The sequence below is a fragment of the Callospermophilus lateralis genome, chromosome 3 (assembly GCF_048772815.1).
Source record: "Callospermophilus lateralis isolate mCalLat2 chromosome 3, mCalLat2.hap1, whole genome shotgun sequence".
NCBI lineage: Eukaryota > Metazoa > Chordata > Mammalia > Rodentia > Sciuridae > Callospermophilus > Callospermophilus lateralis.
In genome coordinates, this window is record NC_135307.1 from 168,289,457 (window position 1) to 168,313,721 (window position 24,265).

The 24,265-nt window shown below is 40.5% G+C and overlaps 1 protein-coding gene and 1 non-coding gene across 2 annotated transcripts; both read right to left on the minus strand.

Annotated features, from left to right (window-relative positions):
* Positions 1 to 2,356: 2,356 nt before the first annotated feature.
* Chgb (chromogranin B) lies at positions 2,357 to 15,787 on the minus strand. Its single transcript, XM_076848966.2, has 5 exons — positions 15,739 to 15,787; positions 11,323 to 11,369; positions 10,821 to 10,914; positions 3,257 to 5,019; positions 2,357 to 2,434 (listed from the first exon to the last, which is right to left on the minus strand). Exons 1-5 carry the CDS (start codon positions 15,785 to 15,787, stop codon positions 2,357 to 2,359), a joined length of 2,031 nt encoding a protein of 676 aa, XP_076705081.2.
* A 3,445-nt stretch (positions 15,788 to 19,232) lies between these two features.
* LOC143395972 (U6 spliceosomal RNA) lies at positions 19,233 to 19,339 on the minus strand. The gene has a single exon (XR_013090877.2). It is a non-coding gene; the product is annotated as a U6 spliceosomal RNA (small nuclear RNA).
* Between the last annotated feature and the right edge of the window lie 4,926 nt (positions 19,340 to 24,265).

Below are 24,265 nucleotides of genomic sequence, written 5' to 3' on the forward strand. Positions count from 1 at the left end.
CCTCCAGAACTTCAAAATATGACCCTATTTGGAAGTAGGATCATGGCAGATATAATTAGCAGAGATGAGACCATATTGGAGTAGGATGGACCCTTAACCAAAATGACTGGTATACTTCTATCAAAAGAGTGCCACGTGAAGCAACAGAGACTCACGGAGAAAAAATGAGATGGCATAGGAAGAGAACCCAGAGATTGGAGTTATACCTCCACCAGCCAGGCAATGACTGGGACCATCAGAAGCTGCTAGGAAAAGGAAAGGAAGTATCCTCCTCTATAGACTCTGGAGGGGGCACATCCCTGATAATGCCTGATGTGGACTTCTGGCCTCCGGAACTGCGAGGGAATATGTTTCTGTTGCTGTAAGCTGTTGGTGGTACTTTCCTACGGTAGCTCTGGAAACTAGTATGATACTTATATATATATCAGTCCTTTATCCACTATGAGGGCCACCTCCAGAAGCCACAATCTCCCTGGCACCCCTCCTTGGCCTTTGCAAAGTCATGACTCTATGGCCAGGGAAAAATGACCCCAGGCAGAGAAATAGTAAGCAAACTTCTAGAAGTATGTGCCCAGGTTTAGAACAATTTGCTGTCAGATTCATAGCACCAGTTCACTTGTTCCCATATTATAAAACTGCAACTCACCTGGAAAAAGTATGTTGCTGAAAGTTTATCTGGAAAGAAACTGGTTAAATTAGCAAAGCGATTCTTTTCTTTTCTTTTTTGGTACCTGCGATTGAACCCAGGGGCACTCAACCATTGAGCCACATCCCCAGCCCTATTTTGTATTTTATTTAGAGACAGGGTCTCATTGAGTTGCTTAGCACCTCGATGTTGCTTAGGCTGGCTTTGAACTTGGGATCTTCCTGCCTCAGCCTCCCGAGCTGCTGGGGTGAAGCAACTTAACTTCTTAACTTCTTAACAGAGGAAGGGAACCAGACTTCCTAGATAGATAAAAGTCAACTTGTGATCCCCAGATCTATTTTCCACCTCTCAAAGAACAGCTCATTACCTGAACTGCAAAACAGTAGAAATAGCCAAGCAGAAGCTGTCATTGGTGAGGAATAAAATGACAGGTAATAATAGAAGGAAAAAGGGAAATTGTCCAACTGTCTTGAAGCTACAGGGATAAAAATGATAGTATCCAATATTTTCTATGCCATTGGCATACCAGGCACCATGTTGAGTGTTTTGTATGAACTTGTATCATTTTGTAAGAACCCAACCAGACAGATGTCCCATTGATGATTCAAAGAGGGAAAGTCACTTTCTCAAAGGCTCACAGCTGCTGTTACACAGTAACAAAGTCAGAGCTCTGTCTTCTTACAGGGTAGAAATCAGGTCATGAGAGAGGGACCAAGGAATTGTTTAATAGGCCAGATGTTCTGTGTGTCAATCAGGGCTCATCCTGTTATCCAGGCTTTCTTTTCAGCAGGGGAGCCAGGGGCAAGGCAGTGAGTCGGGGACAAGAGGCCCTTGGCTGGCTACTCCTAGAGCTCTCTAGTTTATAGAATTTTTATTTGTTTTGAAATGGATTTTCATAAATGTTGCTCAAGCTGACCTTGAACTCCTAGACTTAAGTAATCCTCCTGCCTCAGGGTCCCAAGTAGTTGGTACTACAGGCACGTACCACTGTACCCAGCTGATAATGAGGATCAGCCGCTTTTTCTTTTATACTGCTTCCCCTACTCTACCCGTCCCCCGTGCTGGAGATTGAACCGCAAGCTAGGCAAGCACTGTCCTGCTAGATATAGCCCAACCCCCAGCCCCCAGTTTATAGGATTTTTAAAGTAGTATTTTATGATTATTTGAAAAACAGGCACTTCAAGCCTAGCTAATCTCTCTCAGCTGGGGCAGTAGATATTTTTTCCTGATCTCATTCACTTTAGATCTTGTACATTGTTTACTTCAAAAGGTTTTCCATTTTTTCTATTACACATCCAAAGACCAACAAATCCTTTCATCTTTCAGAATTTACAGAATGCTTTGAAAATCACACTCCTCTTAATTAGCCCAAAGGAAGCTGAGAACTATGAAGTTTTGGGTCTCAGGTGAATCTTTTATTATTTCAAATCGAGACAAACATATTTTCAAAGACAGTAGCACAGTCATTGCACAAGCATGTTAATATATCTACTTTGCAAGAAAGAATATGCTACAAGTCATGCTATTCATATTTTCAATAGCATTTTGGCAAAAAAACTAATGACATTTTCAATTGTGTCAAACATTTAATGAGTAGTAAATTCTACTTTCTGCCTTTGGATAAATAAATTGTGTCTTTCAGTGCAGTGGTGGAAAATAGATAATGCCAGGGCTGCTGCTCCTTAAAACCACCCACTGCTCCAATAACCATCAGCCCCTTTGACTGAACTTCTCCGCTATTTTCTGTAGTTCCAAATCCATTGCAGCCAAATTTTCAAGTTCTTTTTCCTGGAAAATAAAAAGTGGAAATATGAGGTTCCAGATCAATTGATGTTGCTATAGTTTGAGGGGGTATGAATTTTAGATATGCTACAAAGTACACAAGTCAACCTACATCAGTGGTTCTCAAAGTGTAGTCCCCTGACCAGTAGCATCAGCATTCCCAGCATCTCCTAGGGACTTGTCAGAAACAAATTTTGGGGTCCCACCCAAAACCTACTGAGTCAGAAACTCTGGGGGTTAGAAATCCCTTTCAATTCTGATGCACATTCAAGTTTGAGAAGCACCAACTAACATACTAATGGGAGTGGGAAGCCTTGTTTGGTTAGGTATATCTTCAATCATATTACCTCTCCCAGATGTAAACTTCTGATTGAAGAATGACATGAACCAATAAAGACATGCCAAAGTAACTAATTTCTGTATCATCTGTTTACCCGACCCTGGGAGATAGGAATGAGCAGTCAAATGATTAAGGGAAAGACACCAGAACAGTGTTTGTTAACCTTGACTGAACACTGGAATCACCTGATGCCCAGGTAGCACCCAGGATCCATTAAACAGAACCCTGAGGGTGGATCCCAAATAGGGTAAAGTTCAAAGCTCACCAGGTGATTCCATTGTGCAGACAGGGTTAAGAAACACCCCGCTAGAGAGAGGTGGGTAGGGATGGATGTGAACTCAATCCCAGAAGTGGCCTCCACTTGTTTTCTAGGGCTATGTTCCCATGGTGACAAATTCTCCCCAGTTTCTCCCCCATTCATATTAGTGTTGAACATATGATCCTTGACCACAGTAAGTAAACTTTAAACAAAAATCTCCACCCTGTACCTCTTCCTCTGTCAGAACTCTCTGGTCGGCCGTCTCCTTGTCATTTTCCGACTCATGGTGCGGGCCCATCTGTTCCTCAGAGTCATAGAAGTCGGGAAACTCGGCGGACTTCTTCCTGTAGTGAAGGAGCTGGTCCAGCTCGGCCACTCTGTCATACTGCCTTTTCAGGTCCAGTTTGGGGGCCCTAGCGTAGCTTCTCTTCTCATATCCCCAATTCACATCATCTGCAAAGGGCTTTTTCTCCCACCAGTCATAGCTGTATTCTGGGAAGAAATTCTTCTCACTCAAGGTCAGCCCATTTTCCTCTTCCCCTTCCAGAAAACTGTCATCTGCATTGTCTTTTCTCTCAAAACGGCTGCTCTTCCACTGGAGAGGGTCGTAGTAGGGGTTGAACAGCACCCCTAGTCTCTTCCTCTTCTCAGTGGTGTGATGGGAGGCGTATTGTTGGTCTTGTAGACTCGCTTCCTCCCTGTCCTCTCTAAGGTCCCTGGGGTCCTCCTGCTGAGGCCACTTCCCTTGGGGTCCTTCCTCATCATAGTTGAGGTAAGTTCTGTCCGGCTCCTGCCACTCACCTTGCGGGTGCCTCTTGGCCTTCTCCCTCTGGCTTTCTGGAACATGGTGATAGGCTTCTCCCAAGAACCTTTTCTCTTCTCTGGTGTCAGGCGTCAAATAGGCCCCTGGTTCCCCTCCTTTGCCTCTGGGATGGTGTCCCGTTCCCCTCTCGCGGCCCCTCTCTTCCTCACTTTCCTTACGATATCCGTGTGCCGTGGGGTCAAGCTCTGAGCTGGGGGGCTTTCTCTTGTCCTCCTCCTCCTCCTCCTCCTCCTGGATCTCGGCACTATGAGGCCTTGAAGCTCTGTATTCCTCACTTCCTCTGCCCCCATAGCGCCCCCCGCCCAGGTCCTCGGGAGACTGGACGCCTGGATAATTCCTCACTTCTCCCCCATATCCGGGTTCCTCCTCTGAAGTCCTGTAGTGGGTAGAATGGTGGTCCTTCTTCTCCCCAACCTTTGCCTCCTCAGGTTCTTGGAGGGGGTGTCCTCTTTCCTCAGACGGAGGATTCCCTTCCTGAGAGGACCTATCGGGCCTGCTCCTCCCGTGGTGGTGTCTGGGCCTTGTGCGTCGTTTGGTCACCTCAGAGGTGGTGTCTTCCTGGCTCTCCTCAGATTCCTCCCTGCTCTGGGCTTGACTTTCAGACTCCTGAGGGTGTTTCTCCTGGCTCCCCACCTCCTCTCCACTCTCCTGGCTGCTCTTCTCCTTGCTGTGTGTCTTCTCCTCAGGCTGCCCAACAGGGAGTGCATCTGATTTGGCCACTGATTCCTCTTTGTTCTTGGCTGCAGCCTGGTTTCTTTTGTTTAGAAAGGCATTCTGTGTCCCTTCTGGCTCTTCAAGGGGTTTCCCTTCCCTGGCCTCTTCCCCACGCTCCCCTTTCCGATAGTTCTCTCCCTCTTCCTCCTCTCCGTCCTCTCCCTGGCTCTTCTCAGAATGGTGTGCCTTTGCTTCTTTGGGTACTTGACTGTTGGAAGGGTGGGGGCTCCTTTGGGGATCCCCTGCTCCCTCTCTGCTGTGCCTGCCTCCCTCTGCCCACTTCTCTGGGTTTGGCCTTGTAGGACCTTGAGGATCCTCTTCCCCCAGGTCTCCTGCTTCCTCCCCACTGGGGGGCTTGTGGGCTTCCAAGGTGCCAACTGGGTCTCTTAACAATCTTACTTCAAACTTTGTGTTTTCGTTTTCACTTTTCTCTTCACCTTGGACCTCTTTTCCACCTACCATGAAAACGTAAGAGTAAAGATAACTTCAGTCATGCTTGTGGTTCAACAAGCACCAGCCTCAGTAATCACCTCAGATCTTGAGGTCCCTAAAAATTATTTAGATAATTCTTTAAAAAAAATTTTAGTTGGAGATGGACATAATACCTTTTTAATTTTTATTTATTTTTATGTGGTGATGAGGATTGAACCCAGTACCTCACACATGCCAGGCAAGCATCCTACCAAGGAGCCACAACCCTGTAAGGATGGCCTTAGGCCTGAACCTAAGCAACTCCATTTTAAAACTCCAGTTTGAAACCTGCAGTCTCCCCAGGCACAACTACGGAGCCCTCCAGAATGGCCCTCAAGCACAAACAAGTCACTTCTCTCACCCTGAAAAGCTCAGAGTCTGTCATGTTATTCTCACCCCAATAAGGGGGAAAGGCAAGAAAATCAGGGTAGGGACCACCAGAACAGATGCTTTAACCCCAGGGAAAATGACATCACTGAGAAATCTGATGGCAGCTGATAGGGATTGAAAGGATGGTCAGAAGCCCCCAAATTTAGTATAAATTATGGAGCAAATGAACAGACATTCAGGCAGCCGACACTGATGCTCTCACGCTGAGAACCTGATGAGGACCTGGACTGACATCCCAACTCTTCTCATCATCTGCCTGATCCTCTGCACCTTCCTCACCGCTCTCAAACTCTACAGCCACATCTTGACCCTGATGAGCGCTGCGACTTCTCCCTACGACCCTCTCCTCAGCCAGCCATCAGCTCCATCTCAGGAGAAGCCTGCCTTGGTTCCTGACCTGATCACCAGTCTGAGTGAGTGTGCATCTGCTGGACTTAGAGCCTAAGGCTTGAGACTTTTGATCTGACACTTGAGCTTAGCCTGCAGAGGGAATGTCTGTCATGAGCCTGTCATGATTAAGTGTGTTTTCAGTGCTTAGAATCAATCTATATTTGTTTGCTGTGAATGATTATGTCTGTTGCAGTGCCTAGCATTAAGGATTGTCATTTTCTTTTTTTTTTTTTTTTAAGGATTGTCATTTTCTTGATTAAGAACCTATAGAGTGAAATTGTATTGAGTGATTTGAGTGAATAAAGCATTGAAAAGGGCGGAAGCATGTGGACATTCTTCCCCCCCAACCCACCAACTGGATAAATCATACCTTTTGCCATCGCGACAAACCCCAGCCTTAGATGATTTTTAAATGAATAAAAAAGATACTACAGTTCCTTTTAAAATGCTATGGAAGCTTCTTAACTACATTTGAATTTAATAATAAATTCTATATATTTTTAAGTTTTCATAATATCCAATCAGCTTTTATTATTGGGACTGTCAATGATCAAATCAAAATCCATAAAATTTATGAAATATTAGAGGGTAGAACTAGAAAGAATCTTAGAATTCTTCCAGTCCAATCTCCTCTTTTTGCAGATATGGAGGACTCTGATCCTCAGAGTGGTAAAATTCAGAACCATTCTTTCTGTATTTCCTCAAAGTTGGTTAAAAAAGTTAGCACTGAATGAATGGTTCTAACTGTATTGAGCTAAATAAAGTTAGGCAGCCCAAATAGGCAATATCAAGATTAAAGGAGGATTTAAAACTTAATTGTTTATCAGATGACCTGATCATCCAATCAACTGTGTAGACAACCTACAAGTAAATGGCAACTTAACTTAGTATATTATGGACTGCATAATGATATTCCAGCCAACAATGGACCAAATATACGATGATGGGCCCATAAGATCACTTGATCTACTGATGTCATAGCCATCTTACTTTGCATAAGGTCATCCAGTGTTTTCACCACAAGAAAATAGCCTAACAGTGCATTTTTTAGAATGAATCCCATTGTTAAGCAATGCATGACTGTGGCTGATGATATTAAGAGTATTTTTTTTCCCCTAAGAAAATGTCACTGCAATGGAAAGGACCGTTTCTTCCTTCACTCAGGTCACGTCTACTTCACATGTTCTTAGATGTTGAGTATAATTTTCAGAAAACTGAGTTGTTTCCTGTTTCACAATTTAGCAGTAGATGGTTAACTGATATGTTGCTATTCTCTTCCATTTTTTCCAAATATCAACAGTTCTTTTATTGATCTTCCTTAACCAAGATGGTCTGTACCTCCTATGAAAGGATATACGCAGTTAACATTGTCTTAGTGGTTAGCAGGGAGGACTTGAATTTCAACTTATCTCACTAAGTTCAGATAGAAAGACTGAAACCAAGGCCTCTGGCATCAACATCTCCACTGTCCATTGTGGGAGTCACTTCCCCTGTGGCTATGGAGCCCTTGAACTATGGAGCACTTGTCCAAACCAAGACATGCTGTATGTGTAAAGTGCACATCAGATTTCCATGACTTCATATGAAAAAAAAAAAGTGAAATATTTTTTAAAAATTGTACTGATTATATGTTGAAAATGATAATATTCTGAATGTATTAGAGAATATATCATAAATATATTTGATATATAAAATTATACATTACATAAAACCTATTTGGATAAAATGAAATATATTATTGAAACTAATTTCATTTTTACTTCTTAAAACTATGCTACCTGAAAATTAGAAGTTATATTTGTGGCTCATATTATTTTTCTACTGAAAGATACTGATGAGTCATTTTGAGCTGATATTTACAAAAGGAAAAAAAATTGATCTATTCTATTAAAAAAAAAAAGTCCAAGAAGTAGCAGATAGTCTGTACCTCTCTATTTAAAGCCAAGCCTGTCATGATAATAACATTCTCAAGTTTATGAGTCAATAGGAATGTTTCTAACCTTCCGTATCCAGATACCTGAGGGCTGGCCTTGCTAACACTGGTCTCTTTGTCCTTTAATAGTTCATGATGGTGTGTACAACATTGGGGTAGGGCTAGCAGGTGGGCATGGATAAACAGGGAGGTTTGGGATGGTACTGAATATTTGTGTCCCCATACCCCCAAATCTTAGGTTGAAGTCCTAATTCCCAATGTGCTGGTATTAAGAAGTGGGGCCTTGGGAAGGTACTTTACGTCATGAGGTTGGAGCCCTCATAATGGCATTGGTCCCCTAATTAGGGTGGACATGAGAGAAATGATGTCTTTTCCCCACATGGGGACACAGTGAGAAGGTAGCTATCTATAAACCAGGAAGTGGACCCTCACTAGATATCTTGATCTTGGACACCAGAAATAACCATTTGTATTTGTTATAGCATCCTGAGCTGAGACAGGCAGACACTGATGTCATTTTGGAGTCACCTGAAGGAGAGCTGATCTGAGATCAGACAGATCTCAGCCTCCAGGGGAAGGGGCCATGTGGCCTGCTGGTGCACACAGGTCTTAAGTGACAGGAACAGAAGTATTTTTATTTCTTCTCAGTTAAAAGTGTACTGCCTGTGCAGCTTGTGCCTGAAGCTTAGCCACTTCCTCCTAAATTTAGCTCTAAGCCTCCGCAGGTGAGATTGGAAAAGGGCTGTGGTAATCAGCACACAGTCATTGTCAATCTGTAAAACCAAGGTGTAAAGCTCACCCTTACTTTAAAGTTAAAAGGGGAAAATGCACCTTGTACTTTTGCCATGCTGCAAAGTTGATGAGATTAACCCTAGTCAAAAACACCTTTTACCTGTTAAGAAATTGGTTTATGTATTCCCTAAAGTCTCCATAAAACAATGATTCTTCCCTTCTCCCCAAATGCTCATTTGCTCAATGAGCATATGCTGACTCAGAGATGTGGAGAAGAGAGTGGGTGGAGATGGGCTTGGGGTGGAACAGAGATGGCATGCAGGAATCTTGCATCAAATTGGCCAAAGCTCTATCCCGTCTTCTGGTTAGCTTAGAATATATTGCCAAGAGAGAGAAGACTAGAATAGGACAGATGTTGCAAACTGGTGGCCCAGAAATGGGTTCTATTTGACCTAAACAGCATTTTTAGTAAATTTGAATTCAGAGGTAATATTTAAATGTATGTGGCTTAAAGAGCACACTTTAGCTGGGGGTGTAGCTCAGTGGTGGAGCACTTACTTGCCTAGTATGCAGCAGGCCCCAGCTTCTACCCCCAGCACAGCAAAAAATTAATTAATTAATTAATTAGTTAAAATAAAAATTGTAACTTCTTTTGAAAAGTTGCAAGATTTAAGCAGAATCTGTAGTTCTCCACAAAAGGATAAGAGTTGAGAAACGTATGCTCCACTCGGAAGGGACATGTGATCTCAAATTTGTGACTCACTTCCTGTCCTGCCTTACTTCTTTATATTATCTGTTTGCATGGCCCTGGCTGGTTTTTGAGGCTGCAGCCCTGGAGAACTCTTAAACTTTTTCTGTCTCAGTATTCTGCCACTCTCCATGTCTTCAAGGTTTTTATAGACATGGGTCATTTGGTTTTTACCATTTTCCCTGGTGCTCTCTCAATAGATTCCAAAAGACCTTAGGACACAATTAGTGACAGGCAGAAGCTGGAATTACTATGGTTACAACCTGAGGGATAAGCATATGACTTTGGTAGGCAAGCAGAGCCTGACATCTAATAACTTTTCCTAAGCAATCATAATTATATCCTGACCTTACACAACAGATCCTTCACTTCTGCATGTATCCACTAAACAATGGGAAAGGGAGATAGCAAGATAGGGTTGCACCAAGGAGCAGTCTTTACTCCCTGCTGAAGATCCATTCTGCTCTCACTTTCTGTAATGGCTGAAATGGAAAGTTGACATGAAATTCAAAGAAAGCTATGTGAGTTGGGAGTGATAGGAAGCTTCCATTATTTGTGAAATCCCTGATGACCAAGGCTCCCCATGGTTATCCTGAAAATCCCAAAGGCAGATTGAGCTACCCAGGTTACTCTTTGGGCCAATTGCTAATACTTGTTTTTACCATTCTATGCATGAGAACTCATATGCAGCAATTGCAAGAGAATGTTGTCTTGCAATATTTTAAAGATTTTAAAAGCAGCAGACTACTGTTCCTAGCTCAACTAAAAACCTAAAAGCAGAGGCCACTTATTGATTCAGTCTGACTTCAAGCATAAAAAGGACTGCATAGTTTTGTAAAATTGATCTCATAATGTCAGTTCCCAATGAATGCTGCTTCTATCACTATTCAAATCTTGTTTCCCACAGAAGCTCTTTAGTGCAAAGAAAGCATCCCAGTCTTGACTCAGAAGGCCATTAGTCTGACTCATTAGGATGCTTTGCTTCTGCCCTATAAACCCTTCCAGTCTTCAGAACTGAAACTACTGTACCATTTGGCAGTACCTTCCACTCTAATAAGCTCTGCATTAAAATGTCTTAACTAATTTGTTATGTAAACAGGCCAGAGTCTTCGGATTGCCTATCTAAGTTTCTAACTTCTCACCGTTGGAAAAGTAGAGGGCAAAGTGATTTTTAAATCTAGCTCTGCCCTTTCATCTTCTAGCATCTTCCCAAACCCCTCCTCATCTAACCACAAAAGAAGTACTTCCCACAGCTCCTTCCACCCAAATGAAGATGTGTTTTTAAAATATGAAACCAAGGAATTTAAGAACTGATAAACATCTCAAAGATCATCTTTGGGCTCATCTCCCTCATTTTACTTTGAAGAAATAAACATAGGGAGACAAAGGGTCTTCCCTTATGGTCACCCAGTTACCAAGTGTTAGAGCAGAGAATAGAAGTCATATCTCCGTATCCCCAGATGCTAGTCTGGTCAATCAACACTATTTCTCCTCCTGCCCTATGCCCTGGGCTCATCTGTAGGTGAGGTGGAGGGAGCAGCAGTAAGAATCACTGCAGAGATGCTGGTCTGCCTGCAGCGTGGTATACTTACTCTTCTTCAGAATTTGCCGGCACTCAGGGGTGATGGATGGAATGTTGGACTTTGATAGAGCATTGGAGAGGACCTCAATGATACATCGAGTCACCTAGAGTAGTGGGGGAGGACACAAAAGCAGGTTGGAAAAACTGGTGTCATTGGGATGATGACTCAACCCGAGCCGCTGTCGGGTAGACTTGACTACTGATGCAGGATCCTTAATGCAGGGAAACAGATTCACAGTACCTAGATGAAGCCCTTAAGCCCCTACGCCAGAATGATGGAAGAAGTCACTGAATTGTGATTACCCCGAGAAGGGAAATAAACTCCTTTCCTGAACAGGTCAGAAGGAAAATGTTGTGATGACACAGTTATCCTCAGAGTTGCTAAACCTTCCCTAGAGGATGTAGGAGCTCAGTGCGGGAGCTCATGGATGAAAACCTGGCTTTGTAAGACTGTGTTGGGTTTGGTATGCTAAAGAGCAGGAGAAGCTAGAATCAACTGACATTTGACTTACCATCTCTTCACTGTGGTTCCTGCTATCCACTGGCACAGAGCTGACAGCTTTGAAGGAGGAAAAAGAGTGGAAAAAAATTGGTTTGAGTTGATTTTTGGAAGCCATACACCCATACTCCCCAAGTCACCCCACATTACTTGGAAAGAAGGACAGAGTCAGAACTGAGCAGAGAGCAGATGGCTGGGGACAATTGCTGCAGTGGCCACAATTGCCCCAACTGCACATGCACACATTGCACACACATACACACAGGCCCACACATACATACCTATGTGCACATGTACACATACACATACACACATAGTTGTTTTTCCTGAGCAATGCTTAAAACTTTTGAAAATGAATCCTATAAGAAATCTAGAATAGATCAAATCCAGAACAAAAATAAGAGGAGCTTCTTGGGTTTTGGTAATGTTTCATTTCTTGATCTGGATGCTGGTGACACAGTTGTCCTAACTTTGCAAAAAGTTTATTAAGATGTATACTCATGATTCCTGCAGTTTTCTATATATTTCAGTTAAAAATTTAAAACTAAAAATATAGTCTAAGATATACCCTCCTCAATACCCTATGGGTACAAATCTGTGGTTCTCTCTTCCTATGCTTGTTCCCAATAAAATATCCTCCCTCAAACTAACTTTACAAAAACATTATCATTGGGTAATAATTCCCACATGTGCTTTTTTTTTTTTTAACCCAAGGTCTTTTTCTGAACAAGTTTGCTTATGCATCCCTATCTATGTTGTGTTTCCCTTTCTTTCTATTATCTATAAGCATGTCAAGAATGTGGAAGGTATCAAGTTCTCCCAGTACAGGATGGAGCTCATAATATCATATGCAAATTGATTTTTAACAATAGGTTTATGAGAATATTTTAAAAGGAGAAAATTTTAATTTTATGTATATCAAATTTCACAAGGGTTTGACTGCTTTAAAAACTCGTAGGAAGTGCTTCAGGTAATTTAAATTTTCCAGTGCCATTTTTCCTCTCTCAATACTGCTTTGATTCTTTTATCTTTCACTTTTATCTTTAACTTGCCTGTGCCCTTTCCATTGGAGAAGCTCAATGCTTTTACATGTAGGTCCATCTCTACAGTTCTTCTGGCACTCCTGGTATTATGATGAAAGACACAGTACAGAAATTTATTCTAGGTCTCTGAAACTAAAGAAGAACTAGCTGGAGCAAAACCCTCAGACACCAAACATGGGAGCTACTCATATGTAGTTTATTTGTGACCAGTAACTAGACCTTTCCCTCCAAAATGCTTTGTTCCCCAAGCCTCTTTAAACATCAACCCATCCTCATCCAATCAATTACATATCATTGGGTTCAGCCTAGAAATAAAACACCTATTTCATTTGCTTACTTTACTGGACCTGGGATCTACACAAAGTATTTCAAGAGGCCCCAAATTGCCCAGATTATTAGAATTATTTAAAAATGTTTGAGAGGTGCCTAACAAGCTGTGAAGACCCTGATTTATTCCTACAATACAGGTCAAACAAGATCTCGATGACCAACCTTTGGTAACCAGGATCCAATATTCTGGGCTATTCTTTTATAGACCAAATGGTTGTTATTTGGTATACTTACTTACTCCGGTACTTTCTCTTTTCATTGAAAGCTATAAAATCCTCTGGAAAGAACTAACCGAAATAATTAATCTCCTAATACACTAGAAGTTTCCTTTTTTAAAAAATCAGCTTTAGAAAACCTTCTCTGGTAACACAGCTTCAGGCTAATAATTCTATCTTCTTTCACAAATGTAAAATAGATGCTTTTATTAACTCCTGACGTTACCAAAGTTTTAACAGTTATCAGATGGAGGGGTATATGTTTCTTCATTATTCTAGACAATTGGGTCTTGCATATGTCATTACAGAACAGCCCTGTTTCCCTAATCGAGGCTTTTCAGACTATTTTTTATAATTTATTTAAGTTCTAATTAGATATATATGACAGTAGAATGCATTTTGACACCTCATACATAATGGGATATAATTTCTCATTCTTCTGGTTGTACATGATGTAGAATTGCACCAGTCATGTAATCATATATGCACAAAATCATATATGCACAAATGTCTTCAAACTCTTTTTGATGGAAAGGAGCTAGACTCCATTTGTGGAAGTACATTATACGTTTGGAAAGACATATAAGTGTCAATGTATTTCTTCCAATAGATTCTGTTACAATGAAATGATAGTCAAAGTGATGTAGTTAAACTTAGTTTTGTAGAAAGTAAGATCCTAAGAGCACAAAAGGTAAAACAATCTAATGCTCATGTTAAAAATAATCAAATGGTTAAAAATTATACCAAATAATATAATAATATAATAAGTCTGAGAATAACTTCTAAAATGTTAATACTGCATAAGACTATTAAGGATTGATTCCAGATTGAAAATATAACTGCAAAACAGATTAGGCAAGCTCTTCTGCTAATAAGCTACAAAGACCTAAAAGTTCCTCCTAAAATGAAAGTCAATCAACCTCTAGATGCCAGAAACCATCTTACCTAGAATAATATGGTGATCATGTGGCTACTTCACTTACATTAATTTTTAAAATGCACAAAAGTTACCATAGACAGTTGTGGAACTTCCTCTAGATGCTCTTAAGAGTAGAAAATGAACTAGATGGCTTTCTAAGGTTTCCCCTCAGCCTTGTAATTTTTCCAAATAACAAACTCCAATTGAAGGATATGAAGTCTCATTGCCAGGAGTGTGGGAGGGGGATTGGGGAGATGATTGCTAATGGGATTTGGATTATTTTTTCAGGGTGATGAAAATGTTCTCAAATTTGATATTGATAATGATCACATGGTCTGTAAATATACTATGAACCATTGAATTATACACTTTAAAAGAGTGGATTTTGTGATGTGTGAATTAGAGCTTAACAGACATTTAGAAATAATATTATGACTCCATTTTAGCTGCTATGAACATATGAACCTTGATTACAATATTCTCTTATATGAGAGATCTGTATTTTACCATCATAGTTGATCCCACTTATTTAAGTCCCACAAATGTCATTTTTTAGTCTATAACACAATGACTAGCATTTCTTTGGCCTCTTATGCAATTACTTTTTAAAAATATTTTGACCATAAAAAATTCTAAATTATTCATTTGGTTTCCTTTAATTAAATTGAGAACATTTATTAGCAATTTGTAAGAATGACAAAGATTTTAGAAAATCCTGAATGCATGTAGTTTCCAATAAAATAAATTACCATTGGCTTTAATTTTGTCTCAACATTTTTTTGACACAGAAATTGCTGTTGATAAGAGTTTCATATTCATGGATATGGGTATAGCAATGAATATTCAATATCTCAATTCTAGACAGGAATATCAACCTCAGAAGAAAATAATTTCCAATAGGTCATCAAAACAGCTAAAGAAAACCTCTATTTTAATTTGGTGGTGGTATACTTACTTCTCAATAGACTGATTATCCATTGAGACTTTTCTTCAAAACACACACACACACACACACACACACACACACAACTTCGACTCTTCCAAGATCATTTCTCTGAGGTTCGAGTAGTTTGAAAGAGGAACCCACAATCTTCCACACATAAAGAGAAACTATCAAATATCTACTACTTAAATTTTCATCTTCCCAGCTTGACTTAAACAAAATATTTCCCACTACTCCAGAGATACTTTTGTGATTATTTTATACTCTAGTTATTTTCCTGGAGTACAAAGGTCTAGTGCAGCTTCCATTCATAACTTAAAAATGGAATTAACTGAATGTGAAATCTCCTCTCTCTAGATATGAAAAAACAAACTGCAGAAATATATTAAATGTGTACACACATATATGTGAACATACATATAAACATGTTAAGAAAAAGGTTTTATGCATATGGAACTCAGTTTTACCTAATTGTTTACGAAGTAATAGTAATAATAATAAAATAAATTATTCAGGTACCAACTAATATCATACTACATAATTTCCACCTCTCTGTAGTCACCTGGCTATAAAAAGTCAAAACAAATACAGAATCGGACCTCAACAGCGACTTTCTAGACCAGCAGAGAGAGTGTGACAGCTTTAAAGTGAGCAAAAAATGTGGGGTTTCCTTGGAGGTGCGGCAGGCTTTCTCCCTTTCTAGCTACCTGGAAGACCACACAGGACAAAACCGAGACTCTCCTGGCTGGGCTAGGGAATCCTCTGGCTTTTCCAAGTCAGAGGGGAGCACTGGCGGGGGTGGATAATCTAAGGGAAACAACCAGGAACGGGAAAAAAATGAATAACCTCAAGTAAAGGGAGAAATCTTGCACTTAACCCTCCCTGTTTCCCATTATTCGCCAGCCAGGACGCCCGGAGCCGCGGGGAGCACGGGGCTGGCGCTGTCCGCGGTGCTGAAGGGCCCACCGCGCCCACTCACCGGCCAGCACCGCGGCTCCCAGGATGCTGAGAAGCACCGGCGGCTGCATGGCCCCACTCGCCCAAACCTTCGCGGAAAGAGGATACGGCTGGACCAGGGAGGCGAGGTGCCGAAGGAAGGCGAGATGGAGATGCCTCGGGAAACCAGCTGTGCGTCCTGGTCCCCGCGATGTGGCGCGTTTGGCGCAGGCCACGCTCTTTTAAAGGGCTGGCGGCCCCCCCCCCCCGCAAGTCCTGGGAGGGGCGGGCAGCCAGAAGGCGACACCCCCCTCGCTCAGCCCTGACGTCATCAGGCAGCCCCCAGGGCGGTGGCGCAAGCAGGCGGAAATTTACGCCAGTCCAGGCTCCGAGGTCTGGAGCGGGGGTGGGGAGTAAGGCGGTGGAAGGAAAGGGGTGAAGGGAGGTAGTGTAGATCTGCGACACCGGGAGAGATAGGGGTCTGGTTTAGATTGCTCAAGCTTGTTTCCCGTCTCCCCCCGCCCCAACACACACACACACACACACACACACACACACACACCCCTCCAAATCTAAAAACGTGTAGTTGAGGCTGTGTGCATGTGCGGGCAGTTCTGCTGAGAGTGTGTGCATGACTCGGTCTGTTTTGTGACTTCACTACCTAGCTGAGGGAAAGATTCCTGCTAACGAGACAGTACTAGATGGTCGTTCAGGGAAAATGAAAAAGGAAGTGATGGTTTTAAAAATAGAAGGCACAGCTAGGGATTATGGGACCTGCTGTTCCTTCAAATCTGGGGTCATTTGTGATTTCTCCCACCCCTCCAAACATAATATATACTCATAATTTTAAAAATCAGAGGATACAAAATGGTGTACTCCCACCTCAGTCTCAATTCTCAAGTTCCCCAATTCTCCTCTTCAGAGTCACTTTCTATGGTTTAGATTTAGTTTGGTTTGGAATTTATACAGCTGCATTTTCTTTTGAATGGCTGCACTGTTACATAGTATGAATAGGCTGGAATTCAAGCATCTCTCTCTCTCTCTCTCTCTCTCTCTCTCTCTCTCTTTCTCTCTCTCTCTCTCTCTCTCTCTCTCTCTCCCTCTCCCTGGAATCGAACCCAAGGGCATTTTGCCACTGAACTACATCCCCGGCCCTTTTGGTTTTTGTTTTTAAGACAAGGTTGAGACTGGCCTTGAACTTGCAATGCTCCTGCCTCAGATTCTGGAGTCGTTGGGATCACAGGTGTGTACCACCATGTCTGACAAACCAGTTATTTTTCTGATGGACATTTATTTAGGTTGTTACCCTTTGCCCTTTGATTGCTCCTTTATAACAGAAGCATAGAATTAGGGGGGCTTATGGAATAACCCGCTTTCAGGAACTAGAACACCCTGTGCATACTCTCTTGCTTTTAAGTTGAAATAGGAAAGTATCTTGTTATTATATGTGAGGAGATGAAAACATCTTACAGAGTATTTTTTACATGAACTGCCTCAGCCTAATGAGGAATCAGGAAAAAACATGAGGCAAGAACCCTACAGAGGAGAAAACAATCTTCTCTAATAACACAGGCTTTGGGGAACAGAGCAAAGTTTCATTTGGGTTCTCTTCATTCGGGGAAAGATATTGCCTGCATGTACAACTAAAAAATAATGAGGCTCAAATTCTTTTTGCATGTGCTGAGTGGTTGGCTACATCTTCCTGAAAAAGCTGGGAATTATCTCACCAAAACTAGAGCCAAAGAATATTTCAAAGAATAGTCGTCTTAAAAAGGATATTTGTAGGAAAATTGGTAAAATTGGAATATGATCTATGAATTACATCATCTTATTGTCTAATTGTCTAATGTTAATTTCCTGCTTTGAGAATTAGTACTGTGATTATGTAAGAGAATGTCCTTGTTTTTAGGAAAAGCACATTGAGGTCTCTAAAAGTAAAAGGATCTCATATGTACAACTTACTCTCAAATTTTTAGGAAAAAAATAAAGAAGTAGAAAAAGAAGAAGGGAATGCTAAGGCAAGTAGGACAACATGTTAGTATTTGGACAATTGGGATGAACAACATATAGGGATATGTATACTATTTTTTATATTTGTCTGAAATCTGAAATTCTTTCAAAACAAGAAAAAGAGTGTTCAGGGCCCAAAAAATATTGTTCAAAACGTCTGTAAATCAGTGGGTACAGAAAAAGGAGATGTCAAATGAGGCCCTTCCTTGATGTAGATAAGTGAAAGATTCTTTCTCCACTGTTGAATTTATATAAAGGTTCCAAGTGCTCTTTAAAATGTACTGATTGCCAATAGTCCTTTAAATCACCACTTCCAGAAGCATCTGCATTCTGATTTTCCAGTGCTTTTCTTTTTTCTTGCTCCCTTGGTAAGCACATTAACATCATTTTGTGGCTTTTCAGAGTGTGCTTGGGCTGATTTTATTAGTCATCAAGAAAACCTTGATGTTGGAAAGGTCTTTTCATTATTGCCAATTGGAATGGAGTGGGGGAGGCAGCCCTGGCCTATAGTCAGTTTCCACATTCAGACTCAGCTTTCCTTTTTTTTTCTTCATTATCTTATGAACTTTGTATGATTTTACCTCTTACATCTATATTTATTTGTTCCAGAAAAAAAGAAGTTATCAGGAGGAGTATTTCTGAAGAATTCTCTGAAACAAGATAAAGAAGGAAAATTAATATTTCCTTAAGGAAGCAGGGTTCAGAATAAACATGATATGAGACAGGAGTATGGTCACTTTTTTTTTTCCATATCATCACCAAATTGTCCTGAAAATCTTATATTAAAGTCACTTTCCTTTTCTACCTGTTTTTCAATGTTGTTTTGAAAAAAAATCTAGAGTTCATTTATGGATATGTTTCTGGACACTTCTAGACCATGGATGCACTCCATTTCATTGTTCTACTTGTTCCTTGAAGCAGCACCACACTTTCTCTGTATCATATTATTTAATAGATCTTGCTATCTGGTGGAAAAGCTCTTATCACTTTATTTTCTTTAGGTGGGTATTTGCTATTCTTGACTCTTTACATTTCCATACAGATTGTGAAATCAGTTATCAATTTCCATTAAAAAAACAACTTTAAGGCTGGAATTGTGGCAGAGTGCTTGCCTCTCAAGTATGAGGCACTGGGTTCAATCCTCAGCACCACATAAAAATAAGTAAATAAAATAAAGGTATTGTGTTCATATATAACTAAAAAATATGTTTTTTAAAAAAAACATTAGAATGTTGAGAGAAATTATAGCAAATCTATAGATCAATTTATGAACAGCTGACATCTTCACAATTTTGAGCAGTTAGCTTTTTTTTTTTTTTTCAACAGTACAACAATAGGGGCTGGGGATGTGGCTCAAGTGGTAGCACGCTCGCCTGGCATGCATGCGGCCCGGGTTCGATCCTCAGCACCACATACAAAGATGTTGTGTCCGCCGAAAACTAAAAAATAAATATTAAAAATTCTCTCTCTCTCTCTCTTAAAAAAAGAATAGTACAGCAATATAGAAAAGTTTATTTAGTTCACACAAAAAATATGGAATGCTTCCCAAATTTGGGTGTCATCCTTGCACAAGGACCATGCTAATCTTCTCTGTATTGTTCCGATTTTAGCATATGTGTTGCCAAATCGAGCACCAGAGTTAGCTTTCTGATTGCTGATAATATTCTGAATACAGTCTTATCTGAAGTAGTACAAAATACCAGGAAAAGAAGCCATAGAGAAAAATATCTTCCAGGAATCCTCTCCAAAAAAGGGAGGAAAACAAACATGTCTCCTTAAGGGACCAGAATTTAAGACAAAGCCTGATTTTGTACATAGCTTCTGAAAGAGTCCAGCCTGAAAAATGAAACCAATAAGGGGAATTTGATACAGGAAATAGCAGGGATTAGAAACATTAAAAGAGCAAATAGGGAAAGGCAAGGAAAACCAGAGATTAGCAACCACAGCCAGCTGCTTCACCCCTAGGGATGGAAGGATTAAGGAAGGATGTGTCCTCCCTGCTTCCCAGAAACACGGGCCACTTCATAGAACTGCAGGCCAGAAAGGCAGGATACATGGGGAGGAAGGGTTGTCTGATGGGAGCTGGAAATAGAGAAGAGAAGCAGCCCCTGCTAGAGATGCATCCTCTTCCTCCCAAGAAGAGAAAGGGAGAGAAACACGTTGGCTTTTCCTTCTTTTCACTGTTAGTGCTTCTTAGTGACTGAACCTATCTCGGACCTACTGACAAAAGACTGAAAATACAGTATGCAAGGTTAGTTCTCCCATCCCCCAGTGATGCAGAATGGTGCAGAGGAGAAAAGTGGAAAGCAAACAGACAATGAATGACATATAGATCAAAACCACCCAGGAATAGAGGTATCACTAGTTCAGTTTATTTGCCTATATGAATGCTGACTATGTGTCAAATACCGTGATGAACACATATTCCTCTTGCTATAGTAAATTACATGGTCAAACCCAACATTAATGGTGCAAGGGGGTACACTCCTATTGCTCTAGGAGAGTCCAGCAGCCAGTTAGGGAGTAACCGTGGGTGAGATGTGGAGTAGACTCCAGTTCCAGTGATGGAGGGTGAGAGAGCATGGCATGTCGGGGGAATGGCATTACCATGGAAACTGTTTCCCTGAAAACACAGAATTCCCTGTGTTTGTGACCAATGAGATAAACATTTATCTCTTATGACTTTAAGGGTCTTTTTTCCCCCCTAATAAATAGCACCATATCAACAAGTCATTTTCCTTGGGTAATTTGGTCCTGGCATACGTTTAGAATCTGGTTTCTTATGTCAGGTAAAACTCCTGAGGCACTTAGAAGTATTTACAAAATTACAAACCAAGCCTTCATCTCAAGAGAGGATAGAGACTGTTTTGTTAGTCTACCAAATTGTAGATAATGTAACTCCTTGCAACTTGCATGTAGATAAGTATTAACGAAAATTAGCACTTCTCAAGAGAAGTCAAGAGGTAAAACCACAATCACTGGAGTGCGACAGAGCAGAGAATATTCTTCTCAGTCTGAAGTTTACATATAATGGAATGTGGCAGATGAATATATATGAAAAATTAAGACCCTGACATTAGAAAGTAGGTAAAAGAAGGGTGCTTCAAGCCTAATGAGTTGACAAGACCATCAGGCTCTTGACAAATCTCTAGAGTTAGCAAAATATCACATGATACAGAACTAGAATGGAGAGCGCTTTGTGTTCTTTTATGTGTCTCTCCCTCCAAGACATGCTCACTAGGTTAGAGTAGTTTTGTTTTTCAAAGCACTTTCACTAATGCTGCGCATTGGATTTTTATAGGAAAAAAAAAATGATGAAACAGACTGCTTAGGTCTCCAATAATCACTTCATAGATGAGGAAAATGAGGTTAAAATAAAAAACAAAACATCTTGTCCATGATCTCATATTGATAAGAGGTAGGATTGAGATTCGTTTTCGTTAACTTCTTAAAATTAATTTTTGCAATTTGTTTCTAAAAATTGAGTGTATTAACATAGAGCCAAGTGTGAAACACACAAATATTAAGTGTATAAATCATTTGAGTTTTACACATATATACATGCATATAGTCACCATCCAGATCCAGAACTTTCCCAGAACCTCAGAATGCTTTTTTGTGTCTCCCCATCAACACTCCCACCATATATAGCCACTCTTCTGATGTCAACCACCAGAAATTATTTTAGCCTGTCAAAATTTTGTATCAATTGCATCATACAGTTTGTGCTCTTTTTTGCTGACTACTTTCACTTGGTTTCAAGTCTGTGGGAATTCTCCATATTGTTATGTGTAGCAAAAATTCATTTTTCAAATTGCTACATAGTATTCCATAGTTTAAACATGGAAGAATGTGTTTATGTATTCCACAGCTGGTGGATATTTGGATTGGTCCCAGTTTGGAAATATTATGCATAATGTTCTGAATATTTGTGTAAATATGTCTCATGTGAGACATAGGCACTTTTTTCTAATGAATATACTCTTCTATGTACACTTATTGAGCAGATCTAGCAGACACTACTAGTTTTCTAAAATGGCTATACCAGAGAGAGACTGGGTTTCAAATCTGGGTTGTTTGGATGTCCCATAGCGCTCTTCTGTGATGGAACACCCTGGTGCAAACCCTCTGGAGTTGGGGGTGGGGCATTTCATTCCAGGATGTCTTGGGTAGAAAAAGACCAAACCACAGACTCTCAGAAAGGACTAATGCAAACCACATTTCACTTACTTCACACATTTGCTCAAAGCTTGGACCTAGAAACAGAAGTTATTCCTGTTTATTCAGTGCTAATGCAGAGTCAATGCAGGAAGAGTACTGAAACCCACTGGGAGAATATTTTATTAATTTTGTTCATTTCCTTAACATCTTTTGCTGTAATATTTATTTCTGGAATTGACAGCAGAAAGACTAGATCAATGTGGCAGAATGAGAGGATGTTCCAGTCTTCTTCAACTTTGAGCTCCACAAGAGATCAGAGTGATGCTTCACACACATGCATCTGCATGGAAATCCAGGCCTAGATAAGTCTGTTCGGATGGTCCAGAGTTAATGAAAAGCCTGAATCATTGTTCCAGGATCAGGAGGGGAGATCCTTCAAGAACATGTTTGAAGGAAGTTGTGAGAGAACAGTTGAGCTGTTTCCTGCATGTACCTTCCAAATTCATCATCTGCAAAATGCTATATGTATAATATAGGATTGAAAAATGTAGACCCATTGTTTACAAATATTGATGCTACAATACAAGAGGAAGTACTCTGACAATCCCCCCACCAAAAAATAAAATAAAATAAAATAAAATAAAAAGCAGATGAGTTCATACTCGAGAAGAAAGATCTCAGATGGTCAGGACTAATGCAAAAGATTGGGGGAGATTTGGGGTTCCTTCAAGCCCAGAAGCAGAAGGGGACTTAAGGTAACTATTGGGAAGTCTGGCTGGGGTCCCTGGTAGAAGCACAGTGTGTGGTGGCTCTTCCCTCCTCCAACTTTAGCTGAGCGAGAGTACCTAAGGTGTTAAGCCTCATCCCATTCTGGTTCTTTCCACCTCTTAGCAGCTTACTACTCCATCTCTGGTGCCTTGAAACTCACAGCCTCTTTCTTTTCTTTCTCTGAAACAAACCTTCACTCTATGGCACTCTTCCTAGGGATTTTTGAAATTTGAGTTCATCCCCAAATATGTATTTAAATATGTCACATTTGCAGCACCTAGCCAGAATTGAGGGCTGTGATCCTGAAATCACACCACTTACAGTCAAGTGGCTGAGATCAAGAATCTGGAAGCAGACTTGTGCTGATTGTTTTGAGGTTTCCCTCTCCTGCTCTGCCTGCTGAATTCCTTTGGCCCTTCTCTCTGCAGTCATCCTCAGGAGTCATAAAGTGTAAGTTGGTTCTGCCTCTGTGATTTTGAGAGATTTGGCTGACTTAGCTCTGAGAGGAGCATTCCACTGATGCAGAATTTTTAATTATTTATGGTGAATATTAGCGCATACTAACTCCCAGGCAGGCCTCTCCTCAACAAAAATGCTTTCTGTAGAGGTAAACTCCAGGAAAATTTCATGTAGGCTGATTTCAATTTTACACCTATGAATATTTTATTTTCCAATAACTCATAATGGCCCTTGAGGAACCATTATTGTTAAGTAAATATTCATACTCTGAAACCTACCACAATATAATTGCCCATATTTTTGTTCTGGGTAACAGAAATAGAGATGTACCATGGGTCACTTCTAATAAGTTTTGTTAAAGGATTGTTCCTCTCTCTTAGCTACTTTTCTTTTCCTTCCTTCCTTCCTTCCTTCCTTCCTTCCTTCCTTCCTTTCTCTCTCTCTCTTTCTTTCTTTCTTTTTTTACATTTACTCAAAGCTCAGAAAAGAGTGCCAAATAATTTTAGACTTCCATAGAAACATGGTCTTGTTTGAAACTGTTTAATGACCAATAAATGAAGCAATCTTAACTTAATCTTTTTTTTTTTTTAAGATGGTATGTTATCTTAAATGGCATAAAAAAATCGAAAGACTTGCTGAATGTGGTTTTTCCACAACTCCCAGAAGCACAGTGGAGAATTTACCTTTGGAAAGGACAAGGACATTTTCAGGAATGTGACCCAAGGGGTGGAGTGCTAACCAAGGTTTGACAGACTAAAGCAGAATCATCAGGGTTCTCCAGACGTGGAGTCTCCTGGAAGATAAGTTGATTTCTAGGCCAGAGATAGAAGAGAAAGTAAAAAGGCAACCATAAGGTCCTACCAATTTTAACACAAGGAAGGATTGAAAAAAAAAATGTTCAGAGAAGAATGAGGATGGAAGTTGTCTCTAGGGAAATAAATGGACTTGTCCCTTCAAAGTGAACCCGAGTCCCTCGTTTCTTCCTTTCTTTCTTTTTCTTTTCTTTCTTTATTTTTTAATATTTTTTACTTTTATTTTATCTATTTATTTATTTTTATGTGGTGCTGAGGATCAAACCCAGTGCCTCACAAATGCTAGGCAAGTGCTCTATCACTGAGCCACAACCCGTGCCTCCCTCATTTCTTAAATTCACCTAAAAGCTCCGTGAGATG